The sequence below is a fragment of the Melozone crissalis genome, unplaced genomic scaffold, assembly GCF_028551555.1.
Source record: "Melozone crissalis strain CALT ecotype California unplaced genomic scaffold, PUWL_Pcris_2 ptg000012l_1, whole genome shotgun sequence".
NCBI lineage: Eukaryota > Metazoa > Chordata > Aves > Passeriformes > Passerellidae > Melozone > Melozone crissalis.
The window spans coordinates 694,993-721,657 of NW_026535790.1; the positions used below are offsets into that span (position 1 = coordinate 694,993).

Consider the following 26,665-nt stretch of genomic DNA (forward strand, 5'->3'; position numbering starts at 1 on the left):
ATGTAGGACTGGCGAGGACAGAATTTGTGACTGGAGGAATAAAGGGAAATGGACCCGTTCCTGCTTCAATGGGTTGACTGGTTATCCCCTCTCCAGTGTAATTTGGTCCAGTTCTTACCACCTGGAAGTGCCTCAGAGCCGAGGAGGTCAAAAGAAGGATGAGTCTGGTATGTTCGTGACGCTCATCTGTGGAGGTGATTTATCATCCCTGACAGGAGTGGGAGAATGAGCAGCCAAACAGCAAGAAACTTGGGAAAAGAGAAAGTTTGGCAGGAGGAGGGGAGAGGTCAAAGGCGAGAGAGATGAATGAGAGAAAGATGGAGGAGGGCAGTGAGAATGTGAAAGGATGACCCAGATAAATGGAAATGTGGTTTCTCGATCAAGTTCCTTGATTCTTGCTGATGTGCTAGTGTGCCACACAGGCAAGAGCTTCAAGGCCCTCTGATGGCCTACATCTGCCACCTCTGAATCTCTTCAGACAGAATTGGTAGCGTTGTGCTTATCTCCCATTATCCACACTATCCCCTCCTGAGCCATCACCTCCAGCTCCATCCTTTTGTCAGAGCTGCTTTGTCTGGGTTTGAATGCTCCCAGCCTTTTGCAATCCCACCCTTCCTGTGGTAGAAGGGTGATTTGTAGACTCTTTAGGGAAAGCCACGGGACTGAAACCATTTGCTTTCTCCACTTCCTGCCAAGAAAAGCTCATTTTGTTCCCTTCTTGTTCCCCTTTGAGTTGAAGAGCGAGAGTACTGGATGACCAGTGCCGTCAGCCTAGAGAAGGACCTGATCACAACCTGTGTATGGCCACAACAGGCCTGAAAGAGCTCCCCTCAGAGAAATGTGCCATTAAGAGGCAGTGAGGATGGTAGAATGCAGCTCTACATCATTTAACCCACTTGAGAGACCTGCCACTGGCTCCAGAGCACCCGAGGAGCCAAACCCCTCTGCCAGCACTCAGCACAACGCCCTTTGCAGGACACATCCCATTATTAGCAGAGCCAAAAGTTCAGCAGGTGAAGTTGATGCTTTGGCCTGGTGAGGTCCAAGCTCCCCAGCCTGGGAAGTTCCAGGTGCCTCCCTTGTGCCAATGAGGCTCCCAGCTTTCATAGAACCTTCACGCTCAACATCCTCTGAGATATCTGGGTCTCTGAGAGCTCTGGGGCTGCACACAGACAAATTGCTGAGCAGTTTCTGCTGTGCTGTACACACTTGAAGCTCATGAGGAAACCTCAGAGACCTTCTGTCTGGCAGTAAGAGCCCTTCAGCGCATGATAGAGGAGATCTTGAGAAACCACAAGTGCTGTCCAGCTAATGGCTGCTCACATGCTTCTGCAGAGCAGGTCAGCTCATTCATGAGCAGGAATTCTGTCTGGAGCTTTGGAGCAGGAAAAGATCCCATGGGATGACAGCTCAGGGGCTGCCGAGGAGTGGTAGCCTGGTTTCCATACCAGAATGTAGCATACAGCAGTCCTGTGTTTCATCCATGCCCAGCTCCATGCTTGGGTCTCAAGAGCTGGTCAGGAAATCCCCAATCCAACTGGTTTAACACTCTGAACAAGCCAGTTTGCCTGAGCTGAGCCAGCTGACTCTCACTCTGCTCAGCATCTGGCCCAGCTCCCTGCAGCTGAATCCCTGCCTTTGGAAAGCCCTGGGGAGGCTCCAGGTGGGCTCGTGTGGTCCCAGTCCTGTCTGGGCTGCAGGTGGCCTGCAGCTCCTCTGGGCTCCAGCCTGTGGCTGTGAGAGCATCCAGGCTTCCTGCCCTGGAGCAGGCTCTTGGCTCCTGGCTCCTCGCTCTGCACAGCAAGGCCCAGAGACCGTTCTGGCTCTCGGGAGGACCTGCACTTCAAAATTTTCCAAACAAATCACTTGGATTATTTCTAACTGACATTTTTTGGAGGGGTTTCCTGCTGCCGGAAAGGAAGGACTTGATTTATTAATTTTTCAAAAGTTTTTCATCCAAACTTTCTGAATGCTCAAATGGGGGTGGAGAGAGGGACAATGGGTTTGGGCAGAGCAGATGCACCAGCCCTGCCTGAGGCTGGCAGGCACAGGGGACTCTGTGCTGAGGCTCCTGGCTCCTGCTTGCTGTCCTCAGATGAGTTTCCTAGGACCCCTTTGAGTACCCACAGCCACCCCAGTGCCCTGCAGCACCCTGGCATGCTTGGACTGGTGATCAGGCCACCATCACCCTGTGCCCTCAGCCCACCAGTGGCACTGGCTAGGATGGAGACACCAGTTCATCTATGAGTAAAATTCAAATTTTTATGCTTTAGTGTCTTTTAGCTTTCCCTTTTTTGCCTTTCCCTTTGACTGGAGGAGCTGAGGGAGGTTTCCAGGCCGTGGGGTACCCTGTCCCTTGGACAGGGCCCATAACCATGTCCCTGCCCTGACCACAGGGCACCACATTCCTGTGCCAAGGTGCAGACTCCAGTCTGTGTCGGTGGGTCTCTCCCAGCATCCAGGAGCAGCAGGCAGAGCGGTGTGTCTGCAGCCCCTTAGCACCCCCCACCTCCCCAAAATTCCCAACATCAGCAAGCACCATGGGGGTCTGGGAAGGGAGAGATCAGGGCCTTGCTGTGCCCATCTGCCCCCCTGTCCTGGGATGGGGGGCAGAGGGGGGCTTGCACTGGGGATGGGGAGAGCTTGGGTGGTGCCTAAACACCCCCTACACTCCCATCATCCTCCCACCGCCTGGTTTGGAGTGGTTCCCAGCTCTTGCCCGATACTGCCATCGCTGCCGGGGGTGGAGGCACCTGAAAGGCTTCACCGCAGCTTTTTTTGGGGACCTGGTGGTGACACCTCTTCCACTGGCTGCTCTCTCCTGTAGCAGCTCCTGGCCTGTGCCCCTGCCAGCAGCCCCAGGAGCTCCAGGTGCTCTTCCCAGCAGTGGAGAGCAGTGTTTGAGGCTGATCACCCTCTCCAGCTGCAGGGAATCATAGAACGGTTTGAGTTGGAAGAGACCTTAAAGGATGTCCCTTTCCAAGCCCCTGCCATGGACACGATACTTCCCACAAGACTGGCTTGGTCAGAGACTGATCCAATCTGGCTTGGACGGTGGCCATGGGAAGCAAATCCTCATCCCCACCCCACACCATGGAGTCTCTGAGGTCTTCACTGCCAGCATCGAGGCCGTGCAGTGGAGAGGTGGTGGCAGTGTCCTTCCCAGGGACAGGAGCCGTCTGGCCTGGGGGACGGGGGAAACACAGCCCTGAGACACCGGCATCCCTAGGAATCACACTCTTTACAGGGAACAGGGCAGGTCTCCCTTCTCCAGAGAGGCTCTGAAATTCAGATGGAAAAAAATATATATTTTCCAACCATTATATTTAGTGAAAAGAGCTGTTCAGCCACTTAAAATATAGGTGACAAGTACAAAAGGTATTTGTCATTCTAGAGCAGGCCAAATCTTCAGGAGATCCAAGATATATGGTACGCACCCATGGCCCAGCTTCAATCTGCTCTTACACTGTAAATTCCAGTTACATCATGCTGCCTTGTTTAAATACCGTGAAACCTGGCTCATGCCCTAAGTATGTTTTATATATTGCCACATCCATTTGAAATAGATGGGCAATGTGTTTTACAGCACATGTGCAAATATCTCCATATTTTTCCATCTGGGGGTTTATGGGATCTTTCAGAAAATTAATAATGGGGCTCGGAGGAAATGTTCGACTTGGAGGCAGTAGCGGAGATTTATGGCTGCCCCACTGGATGCCAGGGAAAAGTCTGAAAGCACCCGGGGCAGACGAAGGCCCCACGATTCCACCAGGCATTCCCTGAGAGCTCATTTTGCATAACAGGACCAGGAATTTCCCCCTGCAGGCAGCAGGTTGACAGGAAGGGATTGCTCGGGAAGTGAGGGCAAGGGACAGGGATGGGGATGGAGGTGCAGGTGAGGAGCAGCATCCTGGGGGCTCAGATTTGGGCAGGGCATGGGAGTGACTGAGCATCGCTGCTGTGGGGGCCCAGACACCCCAAGGGCTCGCTTTGGGCACCCTGCCCCACTCCCAGCTCCAGGTGCCGTCTGGTTTGGCTGGGAGAGGGACAGTCTGTGTGTGTGTGCTGGCCAAAGCCACCTCACTTCTGGCTCAAGAGGCCAGCTAGAGCCTGCTGGGGTCTGCTGGGTTTCCTGATGGATGGGCTGCCCCCGGGGCTCCCAGGACAGTGACCTGAGCAGCACCAGCCCTGTCCCAGGCCACAGGGATCACAGCATGGGTGGCCAGCAGGGCTGGGAAGGGACACTCAAGAGTCACCACATACCAAAAGCCACAAATGGCTCTGAGGTCAGGTTAGTGACCCATAGCACAGTCCTGGAGCTTTAAACATTGGAGATTACTTGCTCCCACTGTCTGGCAGGACACAGGAAGGGGACAGGAGGGGACAGACAGGATGCAGCACCTGGCTTCAAGCGCTGCTGCTGCTGCAGGTGTCTCTGGGGATGCCAGTGCCAGATGTCAGAGACCCAACCCGGGCACCTTTAGAGTCCTTGAATGTGCTGAGCTGGGTTTGCTCTGCCCGTCTTCATCTCCTCACTCCCTGTGCTGTGAGCAGGACCATGATCTCCACTGTGGCCAGCCCAGGGCTCAGCTGGTGACTGTGATACCTGGGCTGGCCGCTGCCTGTCTCAGACAGGGAATTCTCCAGGACCAGCCATCCTCTGGGAGTGCCACCTCTCCCTGCTCCTGCACAGCTGATGGTTCCCATCATGTGGGTGTGCAGGGGGGAAGCAGTGTGTGGTGTTTGACAGTGGAGAGGCTGATTCTCCAAGATTTTGGGGTAGAGTGTCTTGTCCAAGATGAAAACATTGTCTGTTTATTGAGTCTCACAGTGGCTGTGTACATAGAGGATCAGCTTTGATGGATGCTGAGGGTCTGATCCTGCCCCATGCAGAGAAATCATTGATTTCTGCCCAAGGATGCTGAGCCCAAGGCACGGGGGTACCAGCATGGCTCTGATGGGGCGGCAGCAGCCCGGGGTGGGTGCTCTTTGTGCCACAGCGATGCCTCCGGGCCAGCCTGGGGCTGTGCAGGGCTGGGGCTGTGGCAGGGCACTCTGGGGACCCCTCTTCCCTCCCTCCTCATCCTCTCCATTGCCGCTGAGGTGGGAAAAGCCCGGCAGGAGGGAGCTGACGGGATTCTCCAGATGGTGCCCCGCTGACCCCAGCTGTTCCCCGTCCTCAGCTCTTCCTTAGGAAAACACGGCTCGGGCCAGCCCATCGATTAATGGTTTCCTCATGTTCCCCCCCAGCCGAGGGGGGAAGCTCTCCCTGCTCCTCAGGCTGCTGAGCTGAGCCCCCTGTGCCCCCAGACCCCACACAGGTGCTGCAGATCCTGTGCACACAGGGAGCACGTGTTTAACCAGTGAATTGTGCCCTTGTAAAGATGAACAAGGCATGGATGAAGGACTACGTGAACAAATTAATTAATGACAGGTAATTAACGCTGGTGCAATAAGTGCCCCCAAGGCTGGTAAAAAATACACTGGGCATATTGAAGAACAGCACATTTCTCACAGCTTTGCAAGGACAAGAGGGGCTTGGAGCAATTAAATTCCCCAAACACTTGTTTGACATGGTCATGGGTGGGAGAAGTGTGCCCTGCCCTGGTCCTACAGCCCCTCTGGAAGGAGCCTGAGTGGGTGAAAGAGCCATGGTTGAGATTGGTAGCACAGGAGTAGGGCTGGGAATTGCAGAGCCTGTGCTTTGCTTAGGAGGCAAAATTTGGGATGTTAATGAGACTTGTGAGGGTTTTAAAGTGCCAAGTAAAACACCATGCTTGGGTAAGGGGTGATGGACAGAGTGCTGCAGTACCAAGGGCATGGGACAGAGGATGTGGCACTGGTTGGATGGACAAGATGTGGCTGGTTGGGCAGGTCACCACACCTGAGGAGTGGCAGCAGGCCACAGTTGCCTCATACCATGTCCACAGGTGGCAAAGTACGCTGTGTCCATGCTATCCACCATGGAAGCCTGAAGAGCATGGGCTGGCAGAGCCACCATCACTGCTCTCTGACAGCTGAAGCCACTGCTAAGATCCACTTGGATCTGCAGGGCAGCACGGACAGAAGCTGCTCTGTGTACCAGAGAGCATCTGGAGAACACGGAGAGCAAGAGCAAGTCAGGCCATGATGGGGATCACTCTGAGTAGATCATGCCCCTTAGAGGCTCAGCTCCTCACCAGGAAGAATATTCCCACACCCCAGCATTGAGCTGTGCCCTGCTGGCCAGCAAAACGCTCCCTGCTTGATCCTGTTTCACCTAAGGAATGTGCCTTCCTGTCTGATGCAGTCAATTTTATTTATGTGGTTACCAAGAGCAAAATGATGGAAAATACACGTACATCCATTTGTGTGTCCACTCGGGCTGGGGTTCAGCTGTTCAAACTCCTGTCATCTCTCATGAGTGGAGCTGGCTGGACAACACAGAAAAAAAGCATTGAGTTTGCTGTAGTATTCTCACATTTTGTGTCTTTCCGTGGCCAAATTCTGTATTTTCATGAAAGATGTCCACTGGTGTTATGAAATGAGAAAAATTTCAACCAGCTGCAAAATTCAGTCCCAAAGCAGGGGGGAAATTGCAAACTCGGCCTCTCTTTCCGCTGCCTTTGTGTCTCAAATGCTTTGCCCCAGCTGAATACTGGGAAAAGACCTGTGTTAATAAAAACACATGGATGGAAATGTGTGTGGTGGTTTTGGCCGTTCCCACACGGGCCCGCAGCAGCCGCTCCCAGCGCGGGGCCGGGCGAGCTCCGGGAGCTGTGAGCGCACCGCGGGCTCTGCAATGCTCTGCTCAATCAATGCTTTTTTCCTCAAGAGCTATTTTGGAAAACACACGGCTTTGTAGTGCCAAGCAGAGCTTGCACTGCAGTGTCTCTCCTGCCCCTGCAAAGCCCATGGCTGTTGGCTGCAGCCCCCAGGACTGTGTGACACAGCCCGCTGCCACCTGAGCCCTGCCCTGTGTCACCCATGGCCCCTGCCCGCTCCCAGGGGTGCAAAGCTCCCCCCAGCACCAAGGGGGTGGGCAGGGCTGGGTGGGTGCTGCTGGGTGTGGAACTGCCCCCGATCTGCAGCCCTCCACCAAACGATGCCTGTGCTGGTGGGTGCTCCAAGCCCTGCCTGATCTACAGGGCAGGATCAGCAGCACCTCTGAGCAAATCCATGGTGCCTCTTCACTGCCCCTGGTGTCCTGGCACCAGGTCAGGGTGATCCAGCCACAGTGACCCAGGAACAGCCAAACCCATGTGCAGTCCCCAGTTCCCAGCTGATCGTGCCAGGCAGAAGGAGAGGAATAAGAAAGGTGAATTCTTGCTTTGGACATGGAGGTGACATAAGCAGGAGAACTCAGGAAAAGTCCTTCAGGGATCAGATTCAGTGAAGAATGTCTTCCTCGGTCTAGACTCAGTGCAGAGTGGCTTCCTGCAGTCCTTCAACCAGGATTTTAGGGCATTCCCCAGCCAGAGGGAGAGAGGGAGAGAGGGAGAGAGAGGGAGAGAGAGGGAGAGAGGGAGAGAGGGAGAGAGGGAGAGAGGGAGAGAGGGAGAGAGCTCCTCTCCCCAGCACAGACCATGGGGTGGGGGTTCTCCTCTGGCATCTCTGATCTGCCCCAGCAGGACACTGAGATGCCAGCTGGGAGCCATCCTTCCTCGACAGTCCCAGATGGCAGAGGTGAAAGAAGAGGGAAGAGCTGTTGGGAGGATAAATGGAGAACTCCAATCATCAAATTCTTCAAAGAGTTTTAGGTGCTCCCCTTCAGTGGAGGAAAAATCAGGTCCCAAAGGAAACCCTGGAGTTCCCTGCCTGAGAAGGCTGTGCCCAGTGTTTTTGGGGAATGTAGACACATTGTGCATCTCCTTGCTTGGAGAAACCACATGCTGCTGAAGCCCTGCCCTGAGAAATATCCATGCCCGTGGTACTGCCCCGCTCTTTCTGGGCTGTGGCTGCTAGAAGAGGGGTCAGAGAACCCCCACAGCCCAAGGCGTGATGTTGAGGGATGATCCTGATGCAAGTCCTGTCCTTGCACTCCCAAAGGGCGTTCCACCACTGGTTTCTGTGTCAGGACCCCTGCATTTGTACAGAGAAGCTGTGACTGCCCCATCCCTGGAAGTGTCCAAGGCCAGGCTGGATGGGGCTTGGAACAACCTGGTCCAGTGGAAGGTGTCCCTGCCCATGGCAGGGCTTGGAAGAAGGTGACCTTTGAGGTCCTTTCCAACCCAAACCCTTCTGTGACTGTTGGGTGCATGGGGCTGGAATGAGCCTGAGCCAAGGGCAAGTCTGGTGAAAGCAGCCATGGGAGGAAGAGGAGAACTGGGGGGCCCAAGCCCAACAACACCAGAGCCATCTCATGGCAGAGGCCAACAGTCTGTGACAATCTGACAAGGGGAGCCAGGGATGGGAGGGTCCCCTCAGCTCAGAGAGGAGGAGAGAGGGTCTGTGTAGGGAGGGGGATAATATCAGCTCATCCAAGCCCACGTGGTCCCACCCACCCATCGCCCCTCAGTTCTGGCCCCCCACACCTCTGCCCGTGCCCTTTGTGGGCACCCAAGTACCCATGGGACCCGAACAATGGCGCTGCAGGCCCTCCACAGCTCTGCAATGGCACTTCCAGCATCTCCAGCAGCTTCACCAGTGCACCTGCATGTCCACACAGACACCCCCAGGGCCTAGGTCCTGACTCCCCAGATTCCCCTGTCCTGAAACCCAACAGTGCCCCACCAGTCTCTTCAGCTGGAAGCTCCAGCACCACCCTGGGACGCTGAAGCCCAGAAGCACCAGCCTGGAATGGGGAGTCACACAAGCTGCCCTGGGCTGGAAAGGGTAAAGTTTCATGGAAGACCATTAGGCTACAACCCCTCACTGAGCCATTCAATAAGCAAGGCAAGGTTTGTGTGGAAAGGAATATCTATTGTCAGAGCACCTATTATTTCTATTTGTATTTATTAAGCCAAGACTGCTACAATCTCAACATGGGAAGATACTGGTGTCTGTTTAACCAGAGACTAATACACGGTGAAGAAGATATAAAAGCCTAGAGGTGGATCAATGAAAACTCTTTCTTCCTGTCACCTCTGCCTTGTGCATCTCCATGGACAACCTTGGCCAGTTCTTCCCAGGAGAGCACGCAGTCTGGCCAGCTCTGAAGATGCACACCAAGGCAGATGGTCACTTGGTGTCTCAACAGGAACAGGTGGAATTTTGTCAGTTGGTACCAGGTGAGAATACAGGCACACAGACCTGGGTGGATGGATGATTGCACATGATGGCTCCAGTCAGGCTGGCCAGTCCAGCTCAGGGAGGGGAAAATGGTGCGTCCAGGTCTTTCTCACTGGGTTGTCTGGACTAGGCACCAGGACAGTGGCAACCAGGGGTTGCCAGGTCTGTCCCTTTCTCCCTGGTGGACACAGTCCTGCCTGGTAGTGGCCACCAGCACACTGCCAGGGCTTGGCTTCTCCCTATGGCACTGCAGCACAGCACAGGTCCTGCCCCAGCCAGCAGCACTGGTCCATGTGAGCCCAGGGGGAATCAGGCCTTGTGAAAGTTCATTTGTCCTTCCTGATGGAGGTCCTGGGGCTGGACACTGCAGCACTGGACAGCTTCCACTCAGCCTGCCCGCACATCGGAATGAGGGACAGAAGACTCTGACCTCCTGTTCCTCCTGGGCAAGGAGAAAGGCAGAGAGAGGCCTGGCAGCAGCACATTTTCAGAGTGAGGAAGAATCATACCCTGGATGCTGGAGAAGGGAGAGCTGTCAACTGAGATATCAGCACTGGGCAGAAGACAACTGTGTCAAAGGGAATACAAAAGCCTTGAAAATGAGCTCCAGAATGCCTGGAGCAGGGCACTAATCCCCTTCAAGCCCCTTCAGGTGACAGGCACCCACAGGACCTTGCTCCACTTTGCTCCTCGTTAAAGGTTTGTCATTACTGCATTATTTTTAATACACACTTAGAGAAAAGGGCTGACACGCACACCCACCCGTGCACACGCACACAACAGGAAACCATTGCCAAAATATACACTATAGACAAAGAGTCCATTCACACTATGGATATGTACAGAGTCTGTGGTGCAGTCTGGCAGTGCCCAGCTGGGCTGGGGCTGGCAGGGGGGACAGGGTGGGTGCAAACCCCTCAGGGCTTCACACACTTGCCCTTCTTCTCCCGCCGCTGCAGTTTCCGAAGGCGCCGTGTCCAGGCGTCCCGCCACTGGATCACCAGGCTGTTCTTGTCGGCCATCAGTCCGGGCCGGTCCGTGGAGTTCTCGCTGATCCCCATCACCAGGTACTTCTTGCTTATCTGGATCTTGGGGCACTTGCAGGACAGGTCCTTCAGGTGGATCCACAAAAAGTTGTCACCGCGCTTGACCCGCTCGTCACGGCACTTGTAGACAGAGAGGATGTTGATGGTGAACTTGGCCCAGTTGGCCACCGTCTCCATCTCCAGGATGTTCACCTGGACCACTGAGGGTGAAAAGGGAGAGGCACAGTGATGGGGGATGCCTTGCCTTGCTCCCCAAAGGAAGGTTGGGGACAGGAACTGCCCTTCCCAACAGCCCCACCTGCCCCATCCATTGCAGCTTTGGGAGGGCTGATTTGGGGACCTCTCTCCATAGGGAGTGTCTCCCACCCCCTGGATGCTTTCATCTGCCCCACCCACAGCCAGCCCTCATCTGCCTCTGGGCCAAAGCCCAGGGTGGCTCAAGGAGGTTGGAGCTCCTTACCATAGTCCTTCTTGCAGTACTTCTTCATGTTAATCTTGTAGTTGCCCTTGGCTGGTTTGCAGTAGGAATCACAGTCTGCAGCAGAAGAAGAGTGGGTTGAGCACTGAGAGTCTGGGGGGACTCATCCCACCACAGGGGAAGGGGGAGTGTGGTGGAGGGGACGGCAGCAAGACCCAGCCTGGCAGAGGGTGGTGGGTCCTTGACTGCTCCTGAGCCATGGCCTGAGCACTGCTGGGGACAGGGGGCTGCTGAGCCCCCAGCTGCTCCCCTGGCACCTCACAGGAGCTGGGGGCTCAAGGACCAGCACGAATGGCTGATACCACATCAGCTGGGAGGAGGAACCAAGGGACCCTGCGTGCACTGAGCAGACTCTGTCACTTGTGGCAATGGTGTCTGCAGGATAAGTCAGCACAGGGTAGTGGAGGAAGCCTGGAGACTCCTTCCAGACACAGAGAGGGATGGATGGGAGGAATGCAGGTGAGGTGAGAGTGGCCTCCATGGAGGGCTGGCAGGGGCCATGCCAAGGAGAGCCAACAGAACAGCTGTGACCCTGCAGTGCTGGGGGGTGTGGGAGCAGAGGATTTGGCAGCAGTCCCACAGCCAGCCACACAGGGGACACGTCCAAAGGCAGGTGTGACACCAGAGCAAGGGGGTCATGATCCTCAGAGTGATTCAGCTCTCAGGGCCAGAGGGGGGAAGCACCCTCAGGGGACAGCCCCTCCAGGGACCTGTGCCCCATAGGCTCCCACAGGTGAGGAAGGGGACTCGGGCTGTGGGAAGGAGGCAGGTGAGGGAAGCTCTACCACATCACTCCTGGGCCCAGGCATCCCCTGCTCAGGCTGCTCCAGAGGGGCTGGGGAGGCCACCAGGCTGTCCTCCACTACCCTGCTGTCCCCCAAGGCTCCTGTCCTCCAGGAAGCTTTTTTCTGTGCATTTCTAAAGCTCCTAGATTTGCATCTCAAGCAGAGGGAGGGCAGGGAATGCCTCTTTCCTTCTCCCCAAAGCCTTTGATCCCCACAATTGCCTGAAGCAGCCCTGCTCTCCTTCTTTCTTTACCCTGCCATCTTCCTTTGAACATCTCAATTTGTCTCTTTCCAAATGGCATGTTTTTTTCTGAGTCCATCTTTCTTCTTTTCTCTGCCTTTTGCAGGTTCTCCCTCTGGTTTGGCCCCACGTCCCAGGACAGAGTCAGCAGCCTCTAATGTTGGCTTTGTTTGCAGGTTGCCACAGTGATCACTGGGGAGGGAGGCAAAGCTCTGGGGGAAGACGGGGAATAACAGAACCCTGTGCCAAGGGGAGGAGGAGAAAAGAGGAAAGAAAGAAGCCCAGGAGCACAAACTCACCCTGGGCTCTGCTGTTCTCCTCTCTGTCCAGCTCCTTTTTATCTGGGACTTCATGCCACCTGTTCCAAATTTGTCAGTGATAGAAACAGTGCAGCATGAAGCCAGTTCTTGGCAGAGGAGGATGAGCTCTGATTCTCAGTTCAGCTCCCTGGTGCTGCCCCTCTCCCTGCCTGGGCTGGCAGAGCTGCCTTGGCCCTGCTGCCTGCCCCGAAGCAGCCGAGGTGGCTGCAGAGGGTGCTCAGAGCCCCCATATGGGGGAGGCTGCTCAGTGTGCTGCGGTGCTTGGTCAATGCACTCACCCACTGCAATCCTGGGGTGTGCCACAGCCTCGGCCTGGACCCTGCTGCAATCCTGGGGTGTGCCACAGCCTCGGCCTGGACCCTGCTGCAATCCTGGGGTGTGCCACAGCCTCGGCCTGGACCCTGCTGCAATCCTGGGGTGTGCCACAGCCTCGGCCTGGACCCTGCTGCAATCCTGGGGTGTGCCACAGCCTCGGCCTGGACCCTGCTGCAATCCTGGGGTGTGCCACAGCCTCGGCCTGCTGTGCTCCCTGGGACACCCCACAGCCCCATCCCCATCCCACAGCACCCCTGAGCAGCCCCAGCCCCACACACCGCTCTGCCCTGTCCTGCTCCATGCAGGGACTCGGGGCACAGCCTCCCACGCCCGTCAGGACAGGAGCCCTTCCCTCCCCAGCCACGGGCACAGAACCCACCCTGCCCCTGCCCCTGCCCCTGGCACAGCTGGCACAGCCTGCCCAGGGGCACCGGGGGGGCATGGCTGGGCTGGGTGATGGGGGCTGGCCTGGGGGGCTGGGGGGTGATGTGGGGTGGGAGGAGGCTGTGGGGCAGCCTCAGCCAACCTGCCACCCCTTCCCTTGGCAATGGGGATGAAGGAAAAGCGGAAAGAAATCCTGCAACTGCTCTGGGCTCCTGCTCATGATTAACAACTATGATTCAGAGGAGCTAGAAAATGGTGTTGGGAATTAACAATTTAGGATTAGTTTAGGGATTTTTAAAACCACGGCTTTGTGCTGTGGAGGAACAGTCCTCAAATGTAGAATTAATTCCTGCTCCCCTTATCTAAGAAACTTGGGAAGAAAAATATGTCCAAATAACTGGAAACCTTTCCTTCCCTTGGCCCTGAGCACATGGCCTCCTCCATCACTGGCTGTGGGCAGACAGGGGTGCTGTGGCTGGAAAGTGGCAGGGCACATCAGGGCAGAAGGATTCTGCCTGTACCTCCCCAGACTGCCTCTCCCTGAGCCTCCTGTCCTGTTCCTGCAGGGTTTTGCCAGGAGGGCTCTGCTCAGGAGCCGCCCAGCCCCAATCACACTGCAGGGATGGAGCAGGGTTCCCTCCTGCCTGGGATGCTGTGTGCCCCATGGGGCTGCTCCACACAGGCCCTGAGAGCCCCACACCCTCCACAGGGCAGTGGGGAGAGGAGCTGCTCTGGCTGCCTTCCTCCTGTGTCTGTGCAGCTGGACTGGGCAGCCAAGCCCCACGGAAGGGCTGGGGGTCAGCACAGACCTGGCACAGCCCATGGCATGAAAGTGAACACCCTGACATGCTTCTGCATCTCCAGGATATGGTACAGCCCCATCCCTGGCACTGCTGCATGTCTGGGACAGGTACAGAGCAGTCTCTGAGACTGAGACATCACTGGGATTCACCACAGCCCCATCCCTGACACTGCTGCATCCCTGGGAGGTGCTACAGGTGCAGGGTGGGAGGAGGCAGCTGAGAAGCAGAGCCACCGGCCTGGTGTGGGCATTCCCCATCCCTGTGGGCAGTGCACGTGGGAGAGGTGGCAGGTTTGCACATCTGGTTTACTTCTCCTCTTCTTGAAAAAAAGGAATATTTTGTTTTAAGAGAGATGTAACTTAATCAGGTGTTATGGCTGCAAATCTTTTACTGCTTACTTTGAATTCCCTTAAAGCCTTGTTTTGCCCTCCATGAGTTTTGTTAATTCTGCTAATGGGGAACGTGGATTTTCATTTTTTTTCCATGAAGTGGAAAATATTTTAAGATAATAATAATAAAAATGATGAGAAGTGGACCCAGGATGTTTCATCACCAAGCCAGTCAGTTGCTCAGGCACAGACATCAAAGCTGGACCTCAAAGGCTTTGGAAGATTGGGAAGGCAGGAGAAAGCTGGGAAAAGTGAGGCAGAGGATGGCAATGTCAGTGAAAAGCCAGGACACAGCCAGGGACTGAACCCCGGCATGGAGGAGGATGGGGAGAGGGCGGGAAGCCCAGCACCTGAGCATGGCAGCCCTGAACAATGTCCCCCTGTTCCTGCAGCAGCACCTGCTCCAGAGGCAGGGCGGGAGGGGGACACGGGGGAGAAGGGGCTGGGAGGCTGCCCGAGGTGCTGAGGCCCCGTGGGGATGCGGGCTCAGGGACAGCTGGGGCGCCTCAGGCAGGGGGGCACAGGGGGCAGAACTGGCAGCTCTGCCTGCAGGACAAGCACACGAGGGGCAGGCAACCCTGGCAGCACAGCCAGGGCAGCATCACCCCCATCCCTGATCCCCCAGCCAAGGGAGCAGCAGGACCCTCCCTGATCCTCCAGGGCAGAGGCAGCTACATTGCATTAAGGATATTTGAGCTAGAAGCCAGAAATCTTAAACCAACAAAGCCACAGATAAACTGAAGGCAGTTTGAGGCAGACCCGCTCTGCTAAAACAGAGCAAACAACCCAGTTCTCTGCCAGTGCTGTTATTGTGCAGCTGAACAGCTCAGACAGCATTGTGAGACTGTTCCTATTTATAAAGCACTGGAGGGGAGTCACCTTGATTAACTCTGCTCCACGCTGCACTCTCTGTTGGCAATAAACCGGTCCAATCTCTCGTTCCATCCCCCTGTTTTTCCTTTTCCCAAAGCCTGATGTTCTCAGCTCTCTCCCTGCAGGGTGGGCAGGGCAGGCAGCAGCAGAGGTGGTGCTGCTTTGCCCTGTCCCATGCAGCTTCCCCCAGCAGTGGCACCATCACTGCAGCTCAGCACCTTCCCATGGGGCAGGATGTGCTCTCCAGGTCTCACTGCTCCCCCTCTGCCTCAGTGAGGAGTGAGATCTGTGAGGATCCAGGCAGGGCTGCTCCTCACTGCCCTGGAAACACCCTGAGAACACCCTCTCCTTTCCAGAGCCTTGAGGGGCCGGGCTGTGAGGGCCCAGCAGTGCCCACAGGTGCTGGGTGGGGTGCCAGGCTCTGTGCTACCCCTTGGGGTCCACGTGTGCTAAGCCAGAACTGCTCTGCACGGTGCTGCAGGCTCCTCCTTGTGCATCTCCCCTCTCCATCCCACCCACACACTTTACTCCTGCCAGAGGAACCCAGAATCATTAAGGTTGGAAAAGGCCTCCAAGGCCTCCAAGACCATCGAGTCCGACCTTGAACCAAATTCCACCATGCCCACTAAACCACATTGCAAAGGGACAATCTACTCGCTTTTTGAACACTCTCAGGGATTGTGACTCCACCACTGCCCTGGGCAGCATGGTTCACTGCGTGGCAACCCTTGCAGGGAAGAAATTTTCCCTGATGTGCAACCTGAATCCCCCCTGGCAGAGCCTGAGGCTGTTTTGTCTCGTTCTATGAGTTGTTCCCTGGGATCAGAGCCTGACCTCCCCTGGCTGCCCCCTCCTCTCGGGGAGCTGTAGAGAGACAAGAGGTCCCCTCTGAGCCTCCTTTCCTCCAACCTGTGCCACTTCATCTCCTTCAGCTATTCCTCATCAGACTTGTGCTCCAGACTCTTCCCAAGCTCCTTTCCCTTCTCTAGACCTGCTCCAGCCCCTCAGTGTGTGCCTGGTTGTGAGGGGCCAAAAGTTCCATCTCTTCAGCACAGCTCGTCCCTGGCTCTCTCCTGCAGCCAGTGAGTTCAGCACGAGGCCATCCTGGAAAATGTCCCCAGAGGGCTGGAGAGCACATCCCAGGCACACAGCAGCCTGGAAGAGGCTGTTGGCATTTCCCACTGCCAAGGCAAGGTGGTCTTGGTAAGGAGAGCTGGGGACATGGATGCAAACAGAACACTGGCTCTCCTAGAAAGGAGTAGGCTTCCTTGGGATAGATGTACCCCAAACGGGGCACAGGGAAGTTGCTCACTAAATATGGGTGTGGGGAACTGGAGGGGCCCTGCTGTCTTCACAGGAGCACGTGCCATGGGATGGAGAGGAGGATTGTTTGGGATGTCTATTCCAACACACTGGAACGCAGGGGCAGAGCAGGCTCTTGGGGGCAGCAGGAAGAGGGGTGGCCCAAGGAGGGAAGGGGCTGCTTCTTTCCCAGCCTTTCCCCTCCACCTGGCTTGAAATCCCTACAGGGGTGGCTGGGAACAGGCACACTGCAGCCCTGAGGGAACTGCAGAAGGAAGAGGAGGGGAAGGAGGAAAGCCCTGCTACAGCCCTCGTTACCCTGCTGGGTGCATCCTGCAGCTCTGGAGGGCTCAGCATGGTGGCACTGGATCCAGGGGTGGCACAGCCCTGCTTGGTGCCACTGGGAAGTGCCATGACACGGAGGGAGCTCAGAGCACTCGGGTGGGACCTTGGTCCCTGGCCAGGCTGGAAGAAGGACCCTAATCCATCAGCACAGGGAGATCCATGCACCCACCCATTGCCCAGCCCCAGTCAAGCCTCTGCAGGAGCAGAAGTGAACCTGCAGCTTGTACTGAGATGCCAACCCTCCCTCTCCAGTGTGGGGAACCAGGGCAGCTCTTGAGGAGCTCTGAGGACCATGGCAGCAATGCCTCCCTAGCCTGTGCAAGGCCTGCAGTCTGTCAATGCAGCTGTCACCTCCTCTGGGTGACCACAGCAGTGACACTGGTCCCTCCATGGTCCAACTACCCAAATCCCATCACCCTGCACAGCCAGGACAAGCAGCTCATACCCAGATCCCTCTCTCCTCCAGACCTGGATGATGTGAACACCACGTCACCCACGTCCAGGGCAGACCTGGCAGCCTGTGCCCCAGCACAGGGGCCCTGGAGCCTGCCTGAGACCAACCAGACCCTCCGTGCCCCAGCACCTCCCAGTGAGCTGGGGTCTTGGAGGGGCCAGGGACACTCAGGAGAAACGTCCTGCACTGGTGCTGATAAAAGGAGGTGAAGCAAAGCCAGCCCCAGGCACCCACTGGTGCCATGTGCCACAATCCCTGCCTTAACCTGCCTTAATCCCTGCTCTCCTCCTTGGAGGCAATGGAGAAAGCCTTTCCTGAAAAAGTCCATCAGTCTTAGTCAGTTCCTTTCCAGAAATGCACAAGATTTTAAATCTCAGTCACATCTTTCACCAAAAGTTTTTCTCAATAATTTTTTTGCCAAATGGTTTGGTAGAGCTGAGCCCTGCCCCGTGCTGTGCCAGGGACAGGGATGGTGGGATCTGCCCCCAGGTCTCTGGGTGGCACTGAGGCCATGGGCTCGGCCAGGGATGTGGAGCACTCACCTGCAGGTGCCTCTGTGCTGGTGACCAGGGAGGTGGGGTTGATGGCAGGAATCTCTGGAAAAGAAAGGGAGAGGTATCTTAAGGATGAGATCCCCAGCTCTGGGGGTGACAGCTGGGCTTAAAAGCCCTCTGAAAATGGGCACAAGGAGATTTTGCTGGTCACAAATGAGAGATGATGGCATGAATCTGACCTGACCATTGCAGACTATTGAATAGACCTGGAGGTGCACTAACTGAGCTCAGTAAATCAGGCCAGGCTGCAATTCTGCATTCCCCAAGGGCCCTAAGGGGTTGTGTGGGGATGTGTGCTCCAGGGATGGAGCTTCCCGAGTGCTCAGCTCACCTGAACTGAGTTTGGAGATCACACAGGTGCTTGGCTGACCTCAGCATGCCTCAGGCTGCCCAGGGCAGGGATAAATGTGGGAAAAGATAACACTTTCTCAGGACTCTTGGCAGCAAAACCTGGGGGAATTTCTTTCCTAAACTCAAATCTGGGGAAGAGCAGAGAGAGAGGAGCCAGCTCCACCAGTCACCTGCACTGCCACTGCTCCAGCAGCCCAGCAAAAGCTGCAGGGTTGGACATTGTTCTTCTGCCACTTGGGTCAAATTCAAACCCACTGTGACAATAAACACAGTTTTATGCTGACCACAGGCTCTGGCCTTGCCCCAGAAGTGACCACACTCAGGGCTCAGCTGGGTGGGGAGAGCATGTGCTGTACCCAGCAGAGACCCAGCAGAGCTGTTTCACCACCTGGAAGCACTGACCCAAGGGGTCACCCAGAGCCTCCTGCGCTGGGGCAGGTGAAGCCCAGGTCACCCCAGAGAGTCATCAGAGAGTCCCACATGAGCACCCCCTGGAGAACACCCATAAGGACAGCCAGCCTCTTGCTGAGCCTCCCACCCACCACAGACCATCCACGGGGAGTGGGGGACCAAGGAGCGTCCCCTGGGGCCCATGAGGTCCCTGAGTGCAGGCCAGGGGGGCACTCACTGATGCAGGGGGCCACGGGCGAGCGGCTCTGCTGGTAGCCCTTGGCGCAGCGGTTGCACGTGAGCCCGGTGACGCCGTCCTTGCAGGGGCACTGCCCCGTGGTCTGGTTGCAGGTCTTGCCAGCTGCACCGACGGGGTGGCAGTCACAGGCTGGGTGGAGAGAGAGAAATGGGTATGTGAGAGGGGAGGCACAACACAAACCCCAAACTGGAGCCAAGGTGCAGTCCCAGAGCGGTGAAGAGGAGGGAGACCCTTCCAGAGCACCACTGCTGGGGCTGGCACAGCACAGACCCAGCTGCACCCGTGGGTCTGGACCAAGTGTGGCCCCACATGTGCTGTGAGCAGCACAGGCAGGAGGGCGAGCGGACAAAGGGGTTGGCCAGGGTATGGCCTTGCTGACAGGGATGCTCAGGAGGAACACCTGGAGCCTCTGCAATTCCCACAGGGGCCTGCAGCCACCGGCTCTCATTTATGATCTCATTTAACTCCAGGGAGATGTTCCTATGGCAGCAGTAAAAACCATTTTCTCCACTTGCTCCCCTTCCTCTGAGCTTTTCAGTCCATGGAGCTGAACCAACACTGGGTTTTTACACAAGCCACAAACCTTGTTTTGGTTTTAGAATGAAGGAGGTTTTCTCAATGTTTCCCAAGCTCATAAGCCTCGATGCCCCTCCTGTTTCCTGGAGACCCTGGGCAAAGGATGACCCCACACCTTTCTACCACAGTCTCTCTAGGACAAGCCACACCTGAGGCAGGTGAAAGTTGTCTTTGCTCTCAGAAGAATGCTCCATCATGTCACACTGGATGATGGACCCACTGCAGGTTGTCTGCATGGAGGGATGTGGGAAGGAGATGCTCGCTCAGAGGAGGACCTTCCCATCTGCTTGCCTGGAGCTGGGCTGGCAATGAGCTGGAGAGGTTATCTTGGCCTCCATCAGTGTAAGAGTTGAACGTGATTTCAAAGCAAAACAAAAACATCTCCCCCAGCCACCCCCACAGCCCCCTGATGTTACCGTTTCCCTAATTTTCACCAGATGGGACTGGTGGGAGCACCATGGCACTTGAGCCCTCCTCTGCACAGCCAGAAACCAGAGCGAGCAGCCTCTAATGGGGACCAGATGCTCCATCCTTATCAGATCTTGGCTAGGACGAGAAGCGGACATCTTTCTGACAGGGATATTTTGGGGGCTCAGCTGTGATAACAAATGGCAGCGAGCAAGGGAGTCTTGGCATGACACAGGGCTGTTGGAAACACAGGGCCTTTCTTGGGCCCCAGTGGTCTGTTTCTGGTGTAAATTTTATGGACAGACATAAATCTCAGCCCAGTCAGGATCCAGTTCATCTAAGCTGATGTCTCTGCATGCGGTGGAAGGTGGATTTCAGCGACGCCGGATGTTTTACCCAGATCAGTAAGGCAGCTTTGCTCACCTTAAGTGCACAACCAATCAGTGTCATCGGGGTGTGAGCTTGGTCTCTTCCAGACCAACCTCTGCCCACTTGCCCTACCACAGTGGGATTTCCCACAGTCCCACAAAAATACACTGTTCCCTCCCGCTGCCACGGGATGAGCGTCCCAGGCAGGAGCGCTGTCCCTGATGGGTCCCGCATTGCAGCACGGTCCATCTGCAGCTTTGGCATCTCTGTCCTTCCTCACCCCAACAAAACCTGTGGAGGGGCTGGCTCAGGGAGCCTGTCCCAGCCCCAGGGAAGGCAGGGCTGGGGGCACGTGCAGCTCTGCACTGCTGCCCACACACCAGGCCCTGCAGCTCCCAGCCTCTGGCTGCCAGGATCTGGCCCACAGAGCTTGAATGGTGGATTAAGTCACTAGCTTGGAGCTTAACTCATCAAGCTGTGCTTGCCAGAAAGCATGTCTTGCACCTCATTTTGAGGGTATTTTTGCATCTTGAGGCTTAGCTGCTACTGCTTCACCAGTTTTCATTGGAGAAAGGCTCACGGTTTACATCTTTGTTTAAATTACTGGGATTAATGCGCAGCCATCCTTTATTTGACTTTTCAATTAGCACCATTGAATTAATCCTGAAGGTTGCTCTGCCTTTTCCATCCTCCCAGCTTTTCTGTCCCACAGGGTCCAGCAGTGATGCTGGCAGTGGAGGGAAGCACTCCTCACTCACTGGCCAAGGGCTCTGCTCAGTTGGACACAACCTGCCCTGGTATTTCTGTGCCTATTTCCAGGATGCTGCATCCCAGCAGAGGCAAACCATGGCTGAAGGGTTATTTAGTAACACATGCTGGGGTTTGTTTAAATAAGATGTAGTAGTTCCTGGCCTCCTGATTTGCCTCCTGAATATTAACTGAGCCATCTGCAGCCTGGTCTAGTGGAAGGTGTCCCTGCCCATGGCAGAGGATTGGAACCAGATGATCTTCAAGGTCCCTTCCAACCCAAACCAGTCTGTGATTCTACGAGCATCTGCCTTCATTGCAATGCTCAGCCTCTGCCCTGGGCTAGCGCTGTGGTAGGTGCACAAACCTTTGTTTAAACCCACAGCACACTGTTCCCATCCCCCTGCTCCCTGCCTGCTCTGAACACCCACTGAGAGGATGGATCCTTGCCTTGCCTTTTCCTGCAGGAGTGTAGATACCTGAACTGCAGGTATGGGACACAGCTTTGGAAAAAACAAGCCCAAATTGTCTTGTCACACCTCTGAGTATTTGTATGCCTCTCTGGGAGCAGCAGCTCTCCATTGCCAGCACCTGGGACCTTGCTGGTCCTCTAAGGAGCTCCCAACCCCAGCAGATCCACCTCTATATAAGGGAGGGGTGGAAATGCTTTCTGATTTACTGAAGGAGGGGCAGCCAAAGAAGCAGAAGCATCAGAGATTTTATTATTAACTCTGTTCTCCAAGGGAGAGCCAGGAACAGGCTCCCCAGACCCAGGGTACCACCTTTGCTGCCAGATCCTCCTCAGCATATGCACCATGGCAGGGGTTGGCCCTGTGTTCATCTGGCTCAGCTGAGCTTTGCAGCACTTCCCATGCACAGCAAACCCTGCCAGCCCTCCGTGAGCAGCATCCCCCAGCCTGGCAGAGCCCTGCCCGTGCTTGGCACAGGGACGGGGGTTTGTCTGAGGGGGCTCCTGTCCCACTGCTCTGCTCCTCTGCAGCCCAGGCACTGCTGGCTGCCATTTCTCCTGTGCTGCAGCATCTGCACTCACACCATCCCATCAAATCCTGGGCATCCTGGGATGCTTTGCCCACCCTGTCCCCTCCAGAGCAGCCACCTCGCATCAGAGATACTTTCCATCACTGTAATGCTGCACAATTACTGCCCTGTGAGGGTGGTGGAGGAAGACTTGCACTGACAAATGGTGGGCACATGCAGGTGGGAGCAGCCAGGCCCCCTCTGCCTCCCCCATTCCCTGCAAGGAGAAGGACTTGAGCCATAGCCAGGTGGGAAACACTGCAACCTGCAGCTGCTCCCACAAACCAGGCTATAGTCACTAATCCTCCCTCGTCCCAGCCATATCCAGCCTGCTTTTATAGGTTTTGGCATTTTTTCTATTATTGCTCGTTGGTTAAGTGCTCCCTTTCCCATCTGGAGCAGAAACTGAGCCCCTCAATGCCCAGGGAAGTGGTGCTGGGGGCCCTGGAGAGGTGAATGCCTGCAGGGCGTCCACTGTGCTTGGTATTGTATCAGTTTTGGAGCAAAAATAGAAGGAGCTGGTCAGAGAATTACAGAATATCCCAAGCTAGAAGGGACCAAATACGATCATTGAATTCAGCTCCTGGCCCTGCCCAGACCCCCCAACAATCCCATCCTGTCCATCTCTGGCAGCGCTGTCCAAGCTCTCCTGGAGCTCTGGCAGCCCCGGGGCCGTGCCCATTCCCTGGGGAGCCTGGGCAGTGCCAGCACCCTCTGGGGGAAGAACCTTTCCTGAGATCCAACCTAAACCTCCCTAACCCAAGGAAAAGCAGGAACTGTTCCTCGGGGAGGGCTGGGAGGTGAGGGGCTGCCTCAGGAGATGAAGGGTGAGGTGGAGGCAGCACAGCCCCCCCGGTGCCTCTCGAGTGTTGGGGGAGAGCTGGGGCTGCCTGCCAGCCCTCAGCACCTGACACAATCCTCGTGGAAAAGAGAATTTTGCTGCAGCTGCCCCAGTTTGGTGGTGCTGCAGCAGGAGCTGGGGGCTGCTGCCATCCATCCCTGGCCTCAGCAGAGCCAGGACACCTCCCAGGAATGGGACACAATCTGGGATGCTGTGCCATAGACCACTAGGATGCATGCCTTGTCCTGCCTCCTCCTCTTCCTCTCTCCCAGTGTCTCCCCTGCGTCACGCTGAGGATGCTGGTTCCTGGCACAGCTTGGGACCTGGCTGACACCTGGCACAATTTGCATCAGTGGTGTGGTGCCAGGGGCTGCCATGCCCCCAGCCACAGCTGTGGCAAGGCTTGGCCAAGGCCATGGGGTGGAACAGCTTGTGGACCCTGGGAACACGGGCTGTGAGGGGGACGTGTCAAGTCAGCTGCTTGGTAGTTGGAAATGATTAGCTCAGTTTGCTAATGAGCTGCTTGCAGGTAGGGCTCCTCCTGGCAGTGCCCCCTCAGCCCCGCTCCCGCTGTGACACTGCACGGAGTGAAGTTCCTCCCTTCACTCCATCCTCTCAGGCACTCCTGGCAGTGGCAAGGATGAGAGGAGGCACTGGCACACACCAGGCAATGGAGGGCTTTCCTTTATTATATCCCAGCCTGAATGAGACAGACCTCCAACACCACTAATGCACCTGACAGGGGAGCCCCAAAAGTCAAACCCTTCAATTTGGGTCCATGCCCACAATGTCAGTGGTCCAAACCCAGCACCAGGAATTCCTGAGGCCCTACATGAACACAGGAGCATTGAGTCATTGCAGAAGGGAAGGGGCCTGGTGCCCACGTGGGGCAGAATGCATTGGAGAGAGACCTGAGAGGGGCCCTGTGCTCCCTTCCAGGAGGGACTCACAAGCAAAGACAGAAAAACAGGGATCAGGGATGAATTCTCAGCCTCTGAACAGCCATGGCTGACTTCCTGCCCATCTGATGTTCCAGTCTGGATCTCAACAGTCTTAGGGACAGGCAGGGTGATTTCTTATCTCAAATTATTTGGTGAAACTATTGTTTTGAAAAGGCTCCATAGACAGGCTGAGCAGGGAGAGGGAAGAGGAACCAGGCAGGCTCGGCCAGGAGTTAAGAGGAGGGAGAGGAGAGGTACAGGTCCCATGATGTTTGGCACAGGCTAGGGACCTTGAGAGGTCAAGCTGCAGTTTGATGGCTTGGAGCCAGTGTGGCTCCTGGCCAGCTCAAGGCCAGTTACCAGGAGCCACAGTGCTCAGCATCTCCCCAAAAACAGATCCCAAGAGCCATCCCACAGCTGAAAATCACAACATGAGGTCCGGCCCCATGGCCCACCTGGGAGATCTGAGTTTCACCAGCATCCCCAGCCCTCCAGAGCAGGGAACCCATGCTCCAAGAATGTCTATATCCCAGACAACATCCATATCAGAGACAGGTTTCCAGCACATTTGGTCATGTCTGCTTCAGCACCTCCCCAGCATCTCTCCAAACACTGACCAATAGAGATAGTAACTGCAAACACACCAGAACCCTCCCAGGCTCCTGGCAACCTGCTCCCTCCCTTCCAGTGATCCTCCTGCACCTCGAGTTGATGCTGAGCTCAAAGTGCCATCCGTGCCCGGTGCCCTTGGGGTGTAGAGGAGATCGGGGTGGTGGTGGTTGGAGCTGACCTGCAGCTGCCAAAGTGAGCAGAAGGAGATCCCAAGGATGGGGAGGGAGAGCAAGGAGACCGAGAGAGATCCTGTCCCTCCTGTGCCCCCAGGAGCCCCCAGCTTACCCTTGCAGGCCTTGCGGTCAGTGATGGCCTTGCTGAGGTCGCGGTAGAAGCCCTCCTTGCAGTAGTGGCAGTGCCTGCCCGCCGTGTTGTGCCGGCAGTTGAGGCACACGCCGCCGCTCTTGCGCCCCGACAGCTTGAACAGCTCCATGTTGAAGCGGCAGCGCCGCGCGTGCAGGTTGCAGTTGCAGGCTGTGAGGGAAGGGGAGATGGTGAGGGCTGAAGGTGAGATTCGGGACCTCTGGCGGGGCTGGAGCTGCCCTGGTGTCCCCCAGTGCAGGGGGGCTGTGCTGGGACGGGGATGGACACAGCACAGCACAGCTTGTCCCAGCGTGCTGTCCAGATGTGCAGCACCACCACCCTGTGGGGCCGGTGCCGTGGGGTCAGGGCAGAGGACGAAGGACACGTGTAGGAGGAACTGGCACCACTCGGCTGAAGGCAAACAAGTGTGGGATGGAGGGCTGCAGCTAGGAGGTTTGGTGGTGCCATCTGAGCACTTGCAGCCCCATGGTCCCCTCTGCCCCTTCCCTGGCAGCTACTCTGGTGACAGAGCCCACCCGGCCTTCCAGCAGGACCACCCACCTCATGCCAGGCTGTGTGACAGCCTCCCCTGCAACCGAGCCCCCAACTCTTTATGTTTATGGCTCTATCTTGTGTGCACGAGCCACACACACAGAGAAACCCACACAGCAGCCCCTGTGCGCTCACATCCCCGTGTGTGCATGCACAAACATGCACGAGCACACGTGCACACAAACACACCCACAAACACACGTGCATGCAGACATGCACCAAAACCCCCCCAAAGATGTACACGTGCCCACAGGCAGGCACACCCAGATGTGCACAGAAACATCTGCACACCCTTCCATGTGCATGCAGAAATTAGCCCCGGGAAGCACACAGCCCTCCCGGCCGGCTCCATGTGTGTGAGATAAAAAGGCAAAGCACTGCCTATTCCAACTTAACACTCTTGCAAAAAGATAATGGGAACAAGATTTCCTCTGGCAAAACGTGGCGCCCTGCTCCCCCAGCCCCGGCCCCCTCCCCGCGCTGGTAAATGGAGGTTGGGTGAGAGCTTTTCCAGGCGCACTGTGAAATTCATTAATGTGTCGGCCCAGATTTAACTGCCTGGCCTGGCTGTGTGAAGTTGCCTCCCCACAGCCGGCGGAGCTTCACCCGCACAGATCAAACACGGCCTGGCCTGCCCCGGCCACGGGCACGCTGCAGGGAGAAAGAGCAAGCCCCAGCCGTAACAACGAGGTTTTTGGAGGCATGAGTTGAGCAGAAAGTTAGTGCCAGCACACTCAAACCTCAGCTGCCCCCAGAGCTCCCCTGAGTTATGAGATTAGAGAGAAATCACATGGCAGGCATCAAAATAACACCCTGTGTGGCTGTAGTGCTTGTTCCTTTTGAGCTATTTTCTTTTTCCCTGGTGACACTGGAAAATAGGGATTTTTAAGGCAAATTCTGGGTTGTGGTGTGTGGGGGGAGGCCCCAGGTAGCAGAGGATGCTGTTGAACTGGGGATGTTGACATTCAAACAGGCTTTGCCAGGACTGGAAGAGACACAGTGAAGTACCCTGACAGCCAGGGTGCCCTTGCAGGCTCCAGATAATGGGACAGGGACAAGACAAGGTGGGTTTTGCTACAGAACTGTGGCAAAGAGCAGTTTTTGGGAGGAGAGGGCCCTTGTTTTCCCCTTGCAGCACTGAAAGGCAAGTGGGGTCATCCCAAAAGGCAGTTCTGTGTCCCTCTTGGAATGCCCTCTGGGGAAGGAGAAAGGCTGGCAGCCCAGAGGGGAGGCGATGGGCAGTGGAGGAGAACTCTTGGGTAAATGATTTGCTGCCCTCAGTGCAGGCCCCTCTCTGCCGCCAGTTTAATTGGTGACAGAGTAACTGGCGGGGCCTTCTCCTGGCATCATTGACCCTGGCACATCCTGATCTGCCCCAGGACATTTCCCTCAGGACGTGCTGCAGACCCTCCGGTCATGCCAGGAGCTGGTTTGGGGAAGAAGCCTGCCCTGGTGGCCCAGCATTGTTCCCTCTCCTGCAGGCATGGTGTCAGGAGCTGCCAAGCCGGGATTCCAGAGCCAACAGGGGAACCTGGCTGGGCCTGGCCACCCCGGCTTGGGTGGCTGTCCCCACTGGGAACAGGGTCACACCAGCACGCATGGCAATCCCCTCACGCCCTGGCGCAGCCATCCAGAGCTAATCGGGGCAGACAGGTCCCCCCTTACCCAGCTAAATACTCTCACTGTTCCTCAGTACTGAGGCACTTGTAAGCTCTGTCTGTCTCCCGTTAATCACTAATTAAAGGCTTGAATGTTCCCTGCTGTTTGGGGTATTAATAA

At 56.2% G+C, this 26,665-nt stretch overlaps 1 protein-coding gene across 1 annotated transcript in view; it reads right to left on the reverse strand.

Annotated features, from left to right (window-relative positions):
- Positions 1-9,443: 9,443 nt before the first annotated feature.
- Positions 9,444-26,665, reverse strand: part of NTN3 (netrin 3) — a 31,269-nt gene continuing 14,047 nt past the window's right edge. The window contains exons 3-7 of the mRNA XM_054271242.1: positions 24,317-24,505; positions 18,479-18,628; positions 17,488-17,541; positions 10,717-10,791; positions 9,444-10,456 (exon numbers count right to left, since the gene is read on the reverse strand). Of these exons, the coding sequence (XP_054127217.1) occupies positions 10,128-10,456; positions 10,717-10,791; positions 17,488-17,541; positions 18,479-18,628; positions 24,317-24,505 (797 nt within the window). The 3' untranslated portion in view covers positions 9,444-10,127. The remainder of the gene's footprint in view (positions 10,457-10,716; positions 10,792-17,487; positions 17,542-18,478; positions 18,629-24,316; positions 24,506-26,665) is intronic.